At 45.8% G+C, this 18,515-nt stretch overlaps 1 protein-coding gene across 2 annotated transcripts; it reads right to left on the reverse strand.

Annotated features, from left to right (window-relative positions):
- Positions 1 to 607: 607 nt before the first annotated feature.
- On the reverse strand, positions 608 to 12,343 carry PPP1R3B (protein phosphatase 1 regulatory subunit 3B). Of its 2 annotated transcripts, none has more exons than XM_042934423.1 (2): positions 12,142 to 12,343; positions 608 to 5,310 (listed from the first exon to the last, which is right to left on the reverse strand). In XM_042934423.1, exons 1-2 carry the CDS (start codon positions 12,171 to 12,173, stop codon positions 4,428 to 4,430), a joined length of 915 nt encoding a protein of 304 aa, XP_042790357.1. In that variant the 5' UTR covers positions 12,174 to 12,343; the 3' UTR covers positions 608 to 4,427. The 2 variants fall into 2 exon arrangements, with proteins under 2 accessions (XP_042790357.1, XP_042790358.1); XM_042934424.1 differs by lacking the exon at positions 12,142 to 12,343 and adding an exon at positions 11,369 to 12,116.
- Between the last annotated feature and the right edge of the window lie 6,172 nt (positions 12,344 to 18,515).

The following is an 18,515-nucleotide window of genomic DNA, read 5'->3' on the forward strand; positions in this document are numbered from 1 at the left end:
TCAAAACAAAACAAAACAAACAAAAAAACCCCACACGTTAAAAAAAAAAGTGAAACCAAAAATATGCTTCAAGAGCAAATGAGAGGGTAGGAGACATGCCCTCAGATCAGTAAAAATGGGTTCCGAACAACACTGGCCCTGTGCTTCTTCCCTAGCACTTATTTCTGTCACTATGACCAGCTTTACTGCTGTGACAACTTCAAAAGCAATTACCACCCTTACCACCCTTCCTGTGTGTCTCACAGCTTTTCAACTCAGCCACTGATTGCAGTCCATCCCTCTGGAAACCTATATTCTGTATGTCGAAACATACAGATTGAAAATAATTCTCCCCAGGGGTGCCTGGCTGGCTCAGTCGGTAGAGCTTGTGACTCTCGCTCCTGGGGTTGTGAGTTCAAGACCCACGTTGGGCATAGAACTTGAAAGAAAGAAAGAAAGAAAGAAAGAAAGAAAGAAAGAAAGAAAGGAAGGAAGGAAGGAAGAGGAAGGAAGGAAGGAAGGAAGGAAGAAATAAAGAAAGAAAGAAAGAAAGAAAAGAAAACCATAAAAAACATTCTCAGCCTCTGACTCCCAGAATAGAGTCAGTTTTAAAATAGAACAGTTTCAGTTTTGTTTTTTCTACCTTTATTATATTTTCACATTTGAGATACAGACAACCTACTCTCTTACACCACACAAAAGACACCCATTCTTGTGATTTTAAAGTGCATCCCCCCTTTAACTTTGTGTACAAAAATATTTATTTTTTTAAAACATGCAGACGTTTCACAACAAGGCACTTTTAGGCATCGAATGAAGACAAGCCTTCCGTTTACATTCACGCTGGAGTAAAAGTGAGCCACAGTCATCGCAGCTGCCCTCCTGGGGGTCCTCACGGGTCCAGAGGTCTCTGGGATCAGATCACCCAAACTGCAAAAACGTTCACGGCTTTACAACTTGGGCCGACGAGCTTGACGACCATGGCAAGGCAAAGGCGCGTGTAACCACAGCCGAACTTCCCGGTCAGGAAGTGCACAGAACCTGCCAGAAGGTCTTCCAGGACCCTGTAAGGTCCCATTATGCTCATGACTTTTTATTCCCAGTATCAGTGATGGGCGCCTCCCAGAGCAGAGGGCCACGCATCCAGGGGAGGAATTTTACAGGAGGAAACAGGTGGACAACACGCAAGGTTTTCGTTCACTTCACAGAGAGGGAAGAGCCCAGAAAACAGGGCACTTTTAAAAAATGAGCTGACACTTTTTTGGTTTATAAACATAATATACAACCCATTTAACATCCAAGTGACTACAAGCAATGCTTGTTTTTAAAATGCAAATTATATGCAAGGATCAAAACCACAAAAACATTCTTTTAGCAGTTCACAATTTACACCTTTAAAAAAACGTGGAAAAGAGTAATGTTTTGCCACAGTTAAAATTAAATCTTAGAGGAAAAATAAATTCTACCTTGACTCTGAAATGGTTTTAATTTCTGGAGAACTACGTAAACTCCCCTTATTTCTCACCAGTTCCCCTACCATAAGAATACTTAAAAAAAGAAAGAGAAAAGAAACCCATTCAAATGCTCCATACCTTCCAAGAAACACTGAAAGCTTATTTATTACATATCTTTCTATAGTCCAGCTTATTTATTGCACCTAATTTGCCAATGCTTCCCAGGGTATTTGGGAAATAAATAGGAAATGAAACGGAGCTGGTTCTCCATTTCTGGGCGGGAGGCTGGTCCTTTGGGGACAACTTTGGGAAGGGCACTGGGGCTGGGGGACGTTGGTCACCATAACCGACAGCTGTCTGAGGGTCAAACCCCCAAGTCAGGCTGCAATGACGTCTCCAACTAAGAAACTTGTCACTGTGTGTGGACCTACTTACTGATGGTGAGCTCTGAAAGGAGAGGTTCTGTTGAAGCAGGTCCCGGGGCCATCTGTGGATATCCTGGGACAGAACTGGACCAAAGGGAGATGGACTGACGACTGAATAAAGACAGTGCAACTGTTCAGAGGCCCCTCGCTCAGCGAAATGACTGACAGGGAACTGCATTCTCTCGCCAGGGGAGGGTCTTTGCAAGCAGGTGACGACTTGCCTGGGAGGATGAGCTCCCAGGTGTACTGGCTGGGGGGGGTTGCAACCAGTGCCCCCAGCAACAAAGCTGGGGTGAGCTGCCAGGAAAGAATGGTGGGGGGAGGGTTTATGGCTGTTTTAAGAGATACTGATCACTGAATTACCATATTTCAAATTTGACCCCGGAATGTCTGAAGATCACCATTACTGAAAAAACGAACGGGAGCCACCTGAGGCATTTTTCTTTTGCATAGAGAGTGATCTCGTTCCCTTTAGTCTGGTAACATGTAAATGACAGTGCACCCTGTACCTTTCTTGACTGGACGGAGGTGGCCCAGGACTTCTTAAAACAAAATATATTCCCGACCTCTATGAAATCAGTTTTGCTTCCATTCGACTTTGATTTGCACTATCAATCATGCTGGTCGCCAGATCCGTAACAACAAAAGTGCCGTCTGTGTGCCTGATGTAAGATATGCTTAGAATAAAACACAGTTCTGCCCAAGTTCAGCACAAGACAAAAATGTGACTGTCCCATAAATTGTATTACGCAATCCCGAGTCCTACCCACCTGGGAGAGGCATAAGCAATAAAGCACTAGGTCGCAGACTAGTCACAGCCAGTTTTAGGAACGAGAACTAACATCAACCACCACACCGCTTAAGAACATTTAAAAAGTCGAAATATGTTAAAGTTCAAAACAGAAAGAAAAAAACAAAAAAAAAAAAAAACCCAACCACAAAACTCTAGGAGCCTGGACCCTCCATACCTGCCTGGCGCCAATGGACAAAGCCACAGAAGCCAGGAGGTTTTTTTCTAATCGGTCTGGAACACGCAAGCCAAAGACGACTCCTCGCTTGCCGATGCCAGTAGCTGTGCCTCCGTGTCCAGGCAGCTGTGCACCCCTCTTCCTGCCTCACTTTACGCAGATCAGGCAAAAGGAAAACGAGACAGCCATGTAACTAAGCTCCAAAAACAAAAGCAAAACAGAAAAAAAAAAACCCAACCTTCTTCAAATACATATGTAAAAATATTTTTTAAACACCCCCAAGTACAAGCCAGTCTTGCCCAAGAAAACTCACAGGCTCTGGGGATCCATCTGTCAATGAAAGTCCCAGGAGTCTCACATCAGTATGAACCGACAACTTTTAATGCATTAGTCCAATATGGTTAAGAACAAGTAACCTCTGATATTTCAGAGTCGCCAAACATGGAAAATAAAATATGAGAACTTGGTGAGGTTTTTCTCCCTGATCCCTTTATGCACTTGCACTCCATAAATAAGAAGCCCCAGGTCACAGTCCCTGCGTGCTCAGAAAGAGGCCCGGGTGTCGCAGATCACGGTCAGCATTAGACCAAACACTCACTGAAGGCTTTGAGGATAGATGGGATCTGCAAATTACAATGTCCTGAACACGGCAGGAAGGAGGGCTCTCGAGGAAAGGAGAGTCTCAAATCCCTTTGTGAAGAATGGGGTGCCTGCAAACCGGCGAGCGAGTTCAAACAAATCCTGTAACGGAGCCGTCTGGTGACTCAGGAGCGAGTACTTCGAAAGCTCCCCCAAACGCCAAGCGGACATGCTACCCGCATCCCGCCCAGACTGTTCTGCCTGTCACAGTCTGTAACCCAGCACTGGAGCCGGTTACTTTTGCTAACTGGGGCATCGTTCTCTGCTGGACGCTCTGTGGGGTCAGAAAGAGGAAATGCCTGTCTTCGGCACAGGCTAATTTGCCTTGCTTATCTTTTCCTCTGCATCAGATGAGCTGTGGACGAAAATAAAATGCAAAAAAAAAAAAAAAAGAGCACAGAGATAAAGCGTGAAGTACGTGGAGACCCGGAACAGCAGCAGCAAGGGGTGGGGAGTGGGGGGGGGGCGACCCGGCTGGGCAGACAGGGCACAAAGATGAGCCGCAAGGGTCCAATGGGAGGTGACTGGGCACGGAGTGACTTTCAGGTGACTGATTTTCCACATCTCGGGGAGGGAGGCGCGGCCCCTCCAGGCAGCCAGATCACGCTCCTGGTTGCATCATTTCAAAGCCACTGCCCTCCAGCTTCTCCAGCACTGCCCGCAAGGCTGGTTCCCGCCCAGGCCCTTCCCGCACTGGTCTCCTGCTCCGACCCTTGAGGCCGAGGCCGCCGCAGGTGCCGAGCAGACCAGCACCCCGCATCTACCCTGGCGTGCGAAACCAGTTGTGAGATCTAACCCTGGCTGGGTTTTGCTGGCTTCAGAAAAAAGTGAGTAGGATCCTTTCTTTTTCAAAAACTGTGCCTAATGGCAGTTCAGCTGCTCTCTGGCTCCGTCTCCGCCTGCCTGTGACTGCAGCTAGACTTCCCTGGACCCACTCAGCCACGCTCTGTCACGCACAGTCACTAGTAGTAGGGCCCTAGCTTTTCGTATCCTAAATAACTAGGCCACTCTGGAAACAGACCGTAGGAACACCGAGGGCTTCCAAACTGGTCAAAGGATATTCCAAAATCTGGTCCGTTCTGTGGCTCGGCTGTTCCCTGAGAGGACTTCAGTTCAGCCCGGATGATCCTATAGTTTTTGCCTTTGTTGCTGTCCCAGTAAGTCTGTCCGCGGCACTCAAAGCACACAGCAAACTCTATTCTCTCGTAAGACTGAACCTTCTCAGGTAAGCTAATGTCAAAGGAGAACGTGTCCCTGTCTGAACCAGCGTAAGTGTCCTTCACATACCAACAGGGAAAGTCTGTGAAGCTTTTCCAAGTGTCAAATGTCATCCGTATTTTCACCGTCTTCTCAAACGCCAGGTTCTGCACTTTCACTGTGCCAGCAATCGCTCTGTCTTTCAGCACACAGTTTTCAAGGCATACGTGGTCGGTCTGAAGCCGATTTCTAAAGTCTAAGTAATCTGCGGAAGGCTGTGAAAAATCCAGAACAAAGCTCTCGCTCTCTGCTGTCGTCAGACTCACAATGTTGTCTAGGAGCTCAGTGATGTTAAACGGAATATCTAACGGGTCATCGAATTCCGAGAACACTTTGACCATTGTCAGGGCCAGCCCTTGGTTGTCTGCGAAGGACACCCGCTTTTTCACCTTTTTCTCCTGCACGGTGGGGGCCACCACTCCGCCGGCTTCATCCTTGCTGCTCAGCTGAATGCAAGGCCTCAGTGGTTTGCTTGGCTTTGGCGAAGTCTTGAAGGCGAACCTCTCTCTGCGCAAGGAAGGGGCCATGCAGCTGTACCTGCACTCTATGTCCACAGCCATCATTGGGTTAGAGGAACAGGCTAGAACCCTGGCAAAAGGGGAAAGAAAGAAACGGCCGTGAGATCAGACAGAAGTTAAACTCCTCATTCGAACGGGGACTGGCGAACAATGTCTGCCTTCAGCTCTGGCCCAGCCCCTCTCCCCGCCTCCCACCCCCCGCCCCCCCTCCGCTGTGGTTCCGTATTAACTCAAGTGTGATCCAGCATGACCTTGGGTTCAGGGGACATTAAGACTGTAAAGTGGGGTGAAAAAGAGGACTGGGGTCAAAACAAATGAAAAAACAAACTATTTTCACAGGTTTTTCTGTCGGAATTTCTTGGGGGGCCTCACATGCCAGAGCGCTTTGGGGAATACTGAAAAGAACAGGCGGTCTGCAAGAGTTCCCAAACTTATCTAACTAAGGAATCCTTTTTTTTGTGGAACAGCTTGCGGAACACATGTTCTGAGGAACACACTTTGGTGAAGACGGCTTTAATAGGATAAAAATAAATGAACTCATGCCACGAATATTGGTAGTACCTATATGCCAGATATTATGCTAGACACTGGGATTCAATGGGGAAGACAGACACAAAGCTGTACAGTAGGTTTTTATTTTTATTTACTTATTTAAATATTTTTTAAAATGTTTATTTATTTTGAGAGAGTGTGTGTGTGCACACGTGAGGGAGGGGCAGAGAGAGGGGGAGAGAGAATCCCAAGCAGGCTCCTGGCTGTCAGCATAGAGCCTGATGTGGGGCTTGAACTCACAAACTGTAAGATCATGACCTGAGCCGAAGCCGAAATTGAGAGTTGGTCACTTAACCAACTGAGCCATCCACGTGCTCCTAGATTTTTATATTCCAGCATATTTTTCTTTTAAAAAATGCCAACAATTCAGTTGTTTTCAGCCTTTCATATAGGTGAATATTTGTTTTTTTCTGTAGTGGAAAATAGTCTCTATAAGAATAAAAGGCAAAGAGAATCATGCTACAAGATCAGGTTAAATCTGACTTCCTAAAAACTATATTTTTCTAGAAGTGAGAAAAAATAAAACCAAATGGTTAAAGACAAACTGGGAAAACATTTTATAAAAAGCATGGCAGCAAAGAGTTAATACCTTCATATACAAAGAGTTCCTACAAAACAATAACAAAGTAAAATAGTCAACACAGAAAAATGAGCAAAGAACATGAATAGAAGATTCCTGAAAAAAATTAAAATTGGCCCATAAATATACAAAATGTCCAACTTAAAGAATTTAGATTAGAAAACAATGCCTGTTATTGACTACTGAGTTAGTAAAGACATTTTAAAGATAATATAGGGGCGCCTGGGTGGCGCAGTCGGTTAAGTGTCCGACTTCAGCCAGGTCACGATCTCGCGGTCCGTGAGTTCGAGCCCCGCGTCGGGCTCTGGGCTGATGGCTCGGAGCCTGGAGCCTGTTTCCGATTCTGTGTCTCCCTCTCTCTCTGCCCCTCCCCCGTTCATGCTCTGTCTCTCTCTGTCCCAGAAATAAATAAAAAACGTTGAAAAAAAAAATTTAAAAAAAGAAAAAAAAAAGATAATATAAACACATGTATTAGTGTAAGTCAGCACAACCTTTCTAAATATTCTTCTCATTTTTGGTTCTTTTTTTAACATTTATTCGTTTTGAGATATTCGTTTTATACATTTTGAGAGAAAGAGAGAGAGTGAGAGAGCATGTGAGAGGGGGAAAGGCAGAGAGAGAGGAAGACACAGAATCCGAAGCAGGCTCCAGCCTCTGAGTTGTCAGCACAGAGCTGGATGTGGGGCTGGAAACCCAGGAACCGTGAGATCATGACCTGAGCCTAAGTCAGACGCTTAACCGACTGAGCCACCCAGGCGTCCCGATCATTTTTGGTTCTAATATCGCATACAGGTATTCATTTTAAAGAGTTAATGAAAAATGCATGGGGGTTAATGTACTAAAATGGTCAATGCAGCATCCTAGGGAGGAAAACGTGAGAAAATGAAAATAACCTAAATGAGCGATAACAGGTATCTGGTTAAATCAAGTATACCACCACATCCAGTGATAAAATTTTATATCATCATTAAAACTATTATTTGGAAAAAAAAGATATAACTGGCATAGAAAAAATGGATAATAATATACTGTCAATGTAAAAAACAGAGAAGATAAAATTGTACATAGACTAGATTTGTGGGAGAAAAATATTAGGTATATGCGCAGAAAAAAAGACTAGAGATAGATTTAAAACCCTTAGAATATCCAGGTGATGTGATTTCAGGAACTCTGTTTTCCTGTTTTGTGTTTCTTGTATTTTCCAAAATCACATCAAGGGGTAAAATGAATCTAAAAAATGCCTCAAATATTTAAGATTGGCCAAAAACCTATCCTATCAAACACTACGGCCTCGCTAAAGTCAAGCAATTTTTATCATTCCACTTACCATGGCAAATTTATATTGATTTGATGGTTACAATGGGCTAATGAAGAAGTCAGTGATGAAACCAGGATTAAAATCTGGTCTGTGAACTGCAGAACACAGGGTGTGGATTCCTTCCCAAACCTCTCTCCCCTCGCCATGGCAAAGGGGAAGGTATGTGCTGGGATTGGGCTGCTTGCTCTCAGGCCTGCCCTGGTTCCTGCCCACTGGTGGGGGGCTTCAGGGTGATGGTATATTTGATCAAATATACAAAGAAAAATAAGAACAAAGACGTACTAGGTTTGATCCCATTTTCCAAAAGAAATATAACCCTTCCCCTAGGATGCAGGAACCATTTAGTGATGACTGACTGGAGAAACATACACATTCAAAGCAAAAACAATAAATTATAGCTGCAATGTAGTTATCTAAACATACATTTTATTTTATTTATTTAAAAAAAATTTTTTTTTTAACATTTATTTATTTTTGAGACAGAGAGAGACAGAGCATGAATGGGGGAGGGTCAGAGAGAGAGGGAGACACAGAATCTGAAACAGGCTCCAGGCTCTGAGCAGTCACCACAGAGCCCGACGCGGGGCTCGAACTCACATACCGCGAGATGGTGACCTGAGCCGAAGTCAGACGCTTAACCAACTGAGCCACCCAGGCGCCCCTAAATATAACATTTTAAACGATACTTGTCTTACTGTTTCCCCTCTAACAAAACCAATGAGTGAACATTTTAGGAGCAAATTTGCTTTCTATTATCTGTTTTATCCATGCAATCGTCCTGGAAAGGAAAAGTTCTGACTGAAATAGGCAAGATAGGTTTACAGAGGGTCTGTGGGTTGGCTAATGAGTTCAACGTCAAAAGAAACCCCTAGGGGCTCCTGGGTGCCTCAGTGGGTTGAGCTGGACGTGCTTGATTTTGGCTCAGGTCATGGTCTCACAGTTCATGAGATCAAGCCACATATCGGGCTCTGCACTGACAGATTGCATTGGTTAGACTGCACTGGAATTGTACTTTCAGCTTTAATGTTAACACGGGTAGTTTTTTTTTTTTTTTAATTAAATGTGGATTGAAAATACCCCCAAAGTGAGCATCCCACTCTTGCATCCCAGCCCCTCCCACTCTGCCCACCCTGGACAACCTGGGTGTGACCCAAGGGGGGGTGGAGTTGCCCTCAGTCCACTACAGTCCTTCCTCCTTGCCTGAGTCAGCACAAGGTCAACTGTAAGTTCTCTATCTTCTTCTCTAGATCTCTTCAAGCCTGCAAACCAACCTCCTACGTGCTTTGCTGCACAGTTCATTAGAAAAAGGTTGGGAAACTCAGGATACCGTAGAAACAGAATTCTAAAACAAGCAGATCAGTTAAAGGATCTGCACACTTAAACTAAAGTCACTCTCAATTTCTAATCCTAAAGATTACAAAGACTTAGTTGAAGAGCTTGGTAAAGTTTTCCTGTTTGGACCCAGTGGGTGTAAATTTGCCCCTGAGCTCCCTTCTATCACCAAGCTGTTAAGCACTAGTGGAAATGGGGGTGGGAAGGTGACATCCTGGTCAGAGCCAGCTCTAATTAAACAATTCCACTGGCATTTTCTACAGCCTAATTGGTTTTGCAACGTTCTTCCATCAAAGGCAAAAATAAAGTTAATTACCTGGCCACCCAAGGGCTACTGCCTCAGGGACACTGCACAAGCAATCACTGCCCAGGGTCCCCTTCACTATTTTAGGGTCACCATAACTGGAGGGGAGGACATTAATCCCTGTGGCCCCATACATATGGATACGATCTGACTGTTGGCCGCTTGCCTATCCTCACAGGTGGATCCCAGCTTTTATGACCCAGACCATTCTCTAAGAAGCAGTATACCAAACTCTGGTTTCATGGAAGCTCTCCTGACCCTCTACTCAGGAATTCCCCGATGGACTGTGACAAGGCTGTCCATCACCCACAAGTCCTCCTAGCAGTGGAGATGTACGAGGTAAGTTTCCTAAGTCTCTGAAAGGAAGGCATCTGGAAGGTGCTTTATCCTCAAATGACATAAAAACGAGAAGGTGCCATCACAGTGCACATCAGGCTGCATCTCAGGCCCCCGCCTGACACTCTCCCTGGCTGCTCAGCCCCTTTCTCCCCAGACCAGGGAATATAAGTCACCAAGCTTGGCCAGGGAAACAGCCAGCAGGAGAAGACACAGACACATATTTGAACCAGTAGAGCATGACAGAGGACTGGATACCAGTTTGCTGCGGGACAAGATCATGAGAATACGAGTGGCTATTACTCCGAGTCTCAAACACTTGGGTTCCACATAGATGCCCAAGAGACCAATTTTGCGCCACGAGAGACTGGGCCATGCCCAAGGGTAGATTTCAGGGTTCCTGGTCAAAAGATGGCAAATCCCAGCTCTCCGTGAAAATTGGAGAAAACAGGGAGAGTTCTGCAGAAACACTTTCCCTGTTCCACGAGTGCCAAAAAACACACCTTCTCAGGACGGCTGGTCAGGTTAGATGTCATGGTGGTTTTTCCTGTGAAAACTATAGACTGGTAGAAAATAACCACATGACCTTCACAGTTTCAGACAGCCGAGCTACTGACTTTTTGGCTGTGCCTTTTATAGGAATAAACTTTTTTGGGGATTGAGGCCAAGATATTTGTCCTCCATTTTCATACTCTGATAAGAAAAGGCAGAAAAATCAGATGACCAAGAACCCACCAGGAACACTGAAACTACCTTAGGTAAGCATTCACAACTAGGTTATACTTTTTTAAAAGATATGTCCATCTACCCCTTTGCCATTACTTTACTCCCCCCCAAAAGGTTTGGCTGACATAATATGAATACAGTTGACGTATTTTCCTTTGTACTGAGACCATGGGGCCCTTGTTCACAGCCTTAACAGCCACTTGAACTCTTCTATCCTGTAACCATCATCTAAAGCATCTTTGAGATACACACACACAGCTGCATATTACAGGAAAGAAAACTCCACCTGCCACCTGACAATGCCCAATGTGAAACAGCACTGGCCTGGGAATGCCTGGCTGCCCACTTGGAGCAAATCACTGAATCTGTCCAGGCTTCAGCTTTCTCCTCTGAGGTCCTTTCTGGCTCTGACGTTCTTGTTTGCTAATAATGCCCACTAACTTCTCTTCTCTTCCCACTCACTTTTCCCTAAATACCTCTACTTTCCTCTTGTGGTGAGTCCACAGGCTGTCTTCACTTTAGTCTTGGCTCCTGGACAACCTCGCCAAATGAACCATTTCCTCTTCTCCCCACCCCAGCTCAAAGCTCTAACGTCTCTTTTCCCTGACCCTGGGTCTCCCAAGGAGGCCCGGCCACACAGACCACAGGCTCCAACACCTTTCAGCAACTCTCCCAAGTATTCAAGTCAAGCCTGTCCTCAATTTTCTCCTTTAGAGCAGAAAACAACACCCGACAGGCCACAACTCTTCAAGTATGTCCTTCTGGACCCTATACCCTGTCTTTTACAGCAAGTCCCTTCCACACCCCTTTCTCCGAGTTCAAAAGCGGGGCATGAACAGGGCAGGGGGCAGGCCAGAGCTTCCAGACTTGGAAGATCCCACAGGTCAAAGCCATCCTGACCCTGCCCCCCCTCGGTCCAACCGGCCTGCACCCCGCCCCCAAGCACTCCTGGAGCCTCCTTCGACTTGTCCCTCACCCACCTTTTGGACCGCGGGGAAGCCCCCTTCCCAGCTGGTTCGCTGCATCGGAGAGTCCGCAGGGAGGTGGCAGGAGAGGCCGCCACCACCGGACTACGTGAGCGTCGTGTGTCCGGGAGGCAGGGCTTGCGCTCCGTTCCCGGAGATATGACCCGTAGGGGGAGGAGGACGACGAGGGGGAGGAGCCCAAGTTATCACACCAGGGCGGGGCGGCGGGGCAACCCCGGTCGGAGCGGCGCCGCGAGAGCGTCCCCGCGCGGCAGACTCTCCCCCGCCGTCCCGGGACATTCCCTGCCCGGGGACCGGGGACCGGGGTGGCTCTGTGTCCCATCGCAACTTGGCGACCTGAGAGATGGCCCAAGTGTGTTTCCTTGCATATTACAGAGAAACCGAGGCGCTGAGAAAAAAAGAGACCTTTCTTGTACTCCAGTCCCCAATTGCCCAATTTAGGGGACACTCTCCGGGACTGTCGGGTCCCAGGCTGGAAGCGCCGTGTCCCAGGTTCGAACTCGGCACAAGAGTCCCAGCCCGGGCCACTCCTTGCGGCCAGACCCGCACTTCTGTGGAACACGTGGATCCAGCCAGGCTCCATCCCACCTCTGGTCCCTGGGTTGCTCTCTCCACTCAAGCGCGTCTAGAGTGTTCCACCCCCGTAGTGCAACTGCAAGCTGGACAGTGCAAGTGCAGGTGGCAGGAACCAAAGGTCTCCACTGCGCGCTCCTCGCAGCCCTTTCTCGGCCCTGCACTGGGACTCTAGGGCTTGGGGACTGACGTACCTAGTACAGCTCATAAGTGCCGAAGTACACATGCGCCAGCCCGCGGCAGCATCCGCGCCGAGGTGGCAGGAGCAGAGGCGGCGACGGCAGGAGTGGGGGGCCGGGACTCAGGTCTGCGCCCTGGGCGGGCAGACGCATCCGTCCGTGCGCGAGAGCAGCCCGCTCGCCTCGTCCCTGCGGCCGGTCCCCCGGACTCAGGCTCCCAGCCGCCGCGCTGCTCCCTTTAACTTTCCAGCACCTCTCCCCACTTGGGGAGCCATCCCGGAACCCTTTTCACGTGAACGCCCCCCACAGCCAATGGGCGCGCTCGGGACGCGAGCCGTCGACCAATGGCCGTGGAGCCGCGGTCCGGGATAGCACCGCTTCGCCACGTGATGGGCCCCGCGCCCAGAGTGATAGTGTTGCAGTTCGGGGGCTGGGAAGGGGGCAGTGGGGTCACTCTTTCATCAGAAGCCTGGGGACGGGCGCCAGGGGGCAGAGGCACTTTCCTACAGAGGAGCGTCCAGTTACAGCCAGAAGGCTGGGTCGCAGGCGGCTTTGCCAAATTCCCTCTTCCTAGGCAAAGCCCCTGCGGGCCAAAGCCTGCCTACATTTGCAGAGGTAGTTGCGGTTGCATTCACACCGTCCCGCGGTCCGCCTTCATCTTACGCTTGAGCCAGGGGGGTCACAGATGTCCCTTACTTCCCCATCACGTGCGGATCCCAGAGGAGCCCCAGGAGAATGTGAAGTGTGTTTGCCTCCGTGTTAGGTAGAGGCGCTCTGGGATTGACACTTCAGCTGTGAGGGTCATGTGGAAAACAAGTAACTACGGATGCTTGCTTTGTGTTAGTCATGGGTCCAGGTGTTAACTGTGAAAGGGATACAGTAAAATCGTTTTAGAAAGTTGTTATTGGGGCCATCTGCCAGAGTACCGAAGATATAGGTATATAGGTAGGCACATTTCAGAGGAAATTACCTGGCTTGAATCTGTTACAACTACCTGTACCAACAGGGCCTCCATGATCTCTGTGAGACACCTTGAAGTCTGTAGAGAATGATGACCCTAAAAGAGACCAGACCCTTCCTCTCACATGGTTTCATTTAAATATATATTTATATAGTCATGTATTCATCTCCTTGGCGCTCAGCTCTGAGCTAGCCACTTCAGGGATGAGGATCCTAGTTTTCTAGTTTTCGTGATGTTTGGAAATTGATAGAGGGTTGTCAGCCTTTTAAAGTGCCAAGACATTAACATAAACAAACCCTACCGTCTTGTGTTACCGTCCTTCTATTTTAAAAAATACTCTTTAACAACAAAAACAAAATAACAATCTCAGAGTAAAGGCTATTCCTTCACATTGGATATATTTAGCTTTATGAACATTCATTCTGTTGAACACGGCATTTGGGAACTTCTGCTTTAAGGGAGATGAGCGCAAATTCTAATTTTACTAGAAATGTAAAACTAAAACTCTGGTGGGTTGCATTAGTCCAATACAAGCCTTCAGCTCAAGACACAGTCTGCCTATCTGAAGAGGAATTATTAGCTTCTTCCTTCTCTTTCAGTGGACATATATGATAGAGGACCACCTCTGAAATCAGCTGTTGGTAGGCATTTGGCAAACACAGTTTCCATGGAATATTCCCTTTGCCAACTCTCAACCCCTTTTATTAGCTGATGAGTAGGTTGAGGATTTATTAAGCCAAGTGTTGGCTACATTTCTCAAGGGTAGCGAGCATGCTAGAGGAGTGGGCAGAGATAAAGAGCCAACCCGTGTTGCAACATGAATGCAGGCAAAAGGCGATCTGAACCAAACTGGGAAGGAGTTGGGACAAGTAAATACAAACCTATAGCATTAAGGTTTGGAAGCATCTTCCTTACATGGATCTAGGAAACCATGGGTCATAATTTCCCCTGTGGGTTAGCTGACTATTTCAGACCAGGAGAGTGGGGCTAAACTTAGTTGTGGCACACCACAGTCTTGGTAGGTAGGAGTGTGGCGTCCTTGAGTTTGAAAAGAGCACGGTCTCCTTCGAGATCAGAACAGAGCTGGGAAGTCGGCTGTTCTGGGAAGTAAGTTCTGTTCCAGCAGAACTCAGCAACTCCCGTGCCCCAGAAGCTGAGAGCTGGACTGGCCGTTAGTCACAATCTTGTCTCACTGTCATTTTATAGCAGAAAGAAAGTAAAAACAGAATGTGTCAACCTTTTAGTCAACGCATACCAAGTTCCTTTTAGACTATCTGGCACTCAATTTCATTTAATCTGGCCTTAGTTTCATTTAATAAGCCAACTCTCCCCACAAAAATAAACCAAAATCCTAGTAGTAGCTAAGCAAAGCTAATTATCATTTTCCCATAAACTTTCTTTTTGGTAGCTATTCGTGGCTATTTGGTGGCTGTCTTCCTTGCACTTGGGCTCAGCTTCAGTCTTACACATTTGTTTATTCATTTAACACATTATTGAGTAACTACTATAAACCTGGCTGCTGGAAGTGGGAAACGAGTGAAATACGACCTTACTTTCAAGAAGCTCTTAGGCTAATAAGTACTGATGTAGAATAAATGTGTGTGGAAGGTTCATTTTCTGTATTTTGGGAGCTAAGAGGAAGACTGCTTATGTGTGGCTGTGGAGGTGGGATGGGAGTGAGGAGGGTCAGCTGAGGAAGTGAGCATTGAACAGAATCCTGAAGGGGGAGTCAGAGTTTAGGGGTAACGGGGGAGAGCATGGCAGGAATTGGCAAAGGAGCAGAGTTCTATATGTTCCCCCAAAGAATTTCCACTGTGCTGATTAGAAAATAAGTCTTCTTTCTGGCTTAAATGTGAGACAGTGTTTCTTTATGCATGGGTTAACATCAGCTTGCTGTTCATCCATAAAGTTTTTGAAAATATCATTAATATCTTATCTCCTTCTCAACCGAGCACATTTCAAAAACAGCCAAGCCCAGGTCTATCTTCATCCAAGATTTTGGAAGAAAAATCTCTTTTTTCTTTTCTTCTTAGAGTCCTAACTTTTCCTTCTCTTTGGATAAAAATTGTTGCAAAGTGCCTCTAAATATAAATAACCAGCATCAAGAGTCAGAACTCAAGAAGAGAACATTCTTTTGCCTGATCAGAATAGAAAGTGGGAAAGACTGTTCCCAAACTGCCTAAGTGAATTTATATTTAGACAAGTGGAGTTGTTTGCACCTGTCAGAGCTGCAGACATGTTCTGGACGCATTAGGTTACCTGGGGCCCTCTGCCCCTCTTTCAGATCTGACTGAAAGAGACTTGCTAGGTCATGTTTTACGGGATAGGCATCTGAATACTAACAGGGATTCCGTAAGCCTCTTGTCTATGGAGAATGTCTCCTTTGTGTGGGAGAAGACCCTGAGGAGTTTACACATCCAAGCTCCCAGAGCCCAGTAGGGCATTTTCCTCACTGGGGAGGGCCTTTGAGTTCCCGAGTGAGACTAATGTGTTACTTTTTTAAAAGTTACATATACGGAGCGCGTCGCAGCTTCTTCCTATGAACCTGCTACAATACCTTTGAGTTGTATTTATTATTATTATTTTTTTATGATTGTAAAACAAACGCTAGGTTGCTGTAGACATTGTAGAAAATCCGGAAAGATATAAAGTTGGAGATAGAATCAGCAGTACCTAGCAATAGCTACCAATATAATTCACCATCTTTTTTTCAGTGTATATTCTATGCATAAACATTCTATTATCAGGATCATAGTATAAAGAAGGTATACGATCTTAATTTTTTACTCATGACAGCTTCTCATTTTGAGTACATTAATAATATTATACTTTTTCTCACATGCTTTTTGATAGCTGCATAATATTCTTGCATACAAAGACGATGCTTTAACTATGTTCTTATTGCGGGACACTTAGATGTTTTTTCCCCAAATTTTCTCTATTTTTAATGCACTTTGATAAGCATCTTTGTAGTTAAACCTTTGCCTGCATCCCTGGTTATTTCCTATTTCCCTGAGTACAGACCATGAGTACAGACGCTCTTTAGACTCTTGATTTATATTGCCAAATTGTTTTTAGAAAGAGCAATGTTGATCTTTCATTCCCACTATTGGGGAAAATTAAGAATTAAATAATCTTAAGGTCTTGGTTTGTGGATTTGGGGCAAATTATACCTTAGCTTACAAAAAAAAAAAAAGGCACATGGGAATTTTTACCACTGAATCATACATTCTGTGCCTGGGTAAAAATAGCTACATACCTCATCTTTTGCTTTAGCTTTGAATCTCAAAGTACAGAATCAATTTGTGTTATGAATGGAGACTTCATAACCCATATTATTGACTTAAATTGTATTAGGTGGTGACTGGTCAGAGAGAAGGTGGAGAGGCTGGGACGGGGGAATACCACTTTGCCACAGGCTTAAACGGAATCAGGCAGAACTCCATGTATATTTATATTCTTTGCTCATTCATCCCTTGTTCATGACTGGTGTGGTCATAAATTATATTTAAACACGTGACTGTATACATATGATCCTCTGTAGAACATCCAGAATTTCATGACAAGTGGCATGCATTTTTTCGGAGGAGAACAATATGTCAAGCTCTTTGGAGGCCTGTGACGGACCACTTGGCTGCCGCGTGCCTTGTCCCTTCGGTCTGGGCTGTTTGTGCCACATGCCTCTGGAGTCAGATGCCTCGGATACTGCAGGCACTTTGGGTTTGGTGTAAGCGACTGTGTTTCAGCCGGTTTCATCTGCTATTTCCAAAACTGCCTGGATAGCACTCTTAGAAACAGGCTGCGATAGGATTGGCATTAAGAAAACAGTGACTCACTTGAGCGGTGAGGAAAACTATTAAATATTTATGCACGATGAGTTCTAAATGGACCCCACCATGTTCTCCAGCCACCTTTAATTTTCCATCACTTCTCTTTTTCTTTGAAACATAGAGGCAGCACCTGAACTGACTTCGTGGTTTTCCTTATGATCATTCGATATCCTCTAGAGAATTAGGACTTAAAGCCTGCATTCTTCCCTCTCGAAACTCACGGTAACAGTTTCTCCACATGGAAAACCATGGCTGTTTTGGAGCTAGAAGCTGAGCAATGGAAGCTAGGAAGTCACCCCGTATGGAGAATATTCCTTCTCTGCCTCATGCCTTACCTGAGCTCTCAAGGAGCACACATTTCGGAGGGTAGAGGGGGGACCCATGGTCCAACGTGTTTATTTCACCTACTGCTTAAAACAATGCAGAGGACAATAGAATATTTGTTATAAAGGCTACTCGGGTCTGTTATAAAATTACACTTCACTAAAAACAACAACCTGATAACTAACTATTAGTATGGGTCTTACTTGGTGACTAGGCAGGATTATAGAATATACAAAGGCCAACTTTGACATTGTTTCCATTTAAGCCTTGGAGATTGATATAGCCATGTATTAATTCTTAGCAAAGACATTAGGTGTCGTTCTGATTTTCTTCTGTTAATTCTTTGGTCGTCTTCGACTGCAGAGTCCCTTGAGACATAAGGGCTGTTGCCTACTGTCTTTCTCAAGGCTTACTGCTCTGAACAGTTCAGTAACTTCTCCTTTTTTCCCTGATTCTGACTCTGCTTCCTCTTCCCTCTTCTTCCTTCCTTTTTTTTTAAAATTTTTAATGTTTATTTTTGAGAGAGAGAGAGAGAGAGCATGAGCAAGAGAGGGGCAGGGAGAGAGAGAGAGAGAGAGAGAGAGACAGAATCTGAAGCAGGCTCCAGGCTCTGAGCTGTCAGCACAGAGCCTGACATGGGACTCGAACTCACGAGCTATGAATCATCACCTGAGCCAAAGTCAGATGTTTTACCAGTAGAGCCACCCAGGTGCCCCGACCCCCTTTCTTTTCTTTTTTTTTTGGGGGGGGGGTGGGTATTGCTCCCTAGTTTGTAAGATCTAAAAATTTCTCTCCCCTAAGATTAGTAAGTAAGCATTTCTCTTTCTTATAAATTAGCATTTTCCATCAAATCACAGGGACAATCCAAAGGCCAAGGGTTAGGAGAAGAAGTGTATTACAAAATAACTTCCTGCCAAATTTCCTAGGAAGACACATAAAAAGATGAAGACTCAAGAACCGGGTGCCTGGGTGGCTCCATTGGTTAAGCATCTGACTTCAGCTCAGGTCATGATCTCGCAGTTCGTGGGTTCGAGCCCCACGTCGGGCTCTGTGCTGACAACTCAGAGCCTGGAGCCTGCTTCAGATTCTGTGTCTCCCTCTCTCTCTGCCCCTTCCCTGCTCACATTCTGTGTCTCTCTGTCTCTCAACAATAAATAAATGTTAAAAAAATAAAAAAATAAAAAAGACTCACAGAACCCTCATACCCTGGATATAATGGTGTACGGTGTTTAAGAGCTCGCCGTCTGGTGGTCCTGCACTTGAATACTGATTCT

The sequence above is a fragment of the Panthera leo genome, chromosome B1, assembly GCF_018350215.1.
Source record: "Panthera leo isolate Ple1 chromosome B1, P.leo_Ple1_pat1.1, whole genome shotgun sequence".
NCBI classification, from domain to species: Eukaryota; Metazoa; Chordata; class Mammalia; order Carnivora; family Felidae; genus Panthera; species Panthera leo.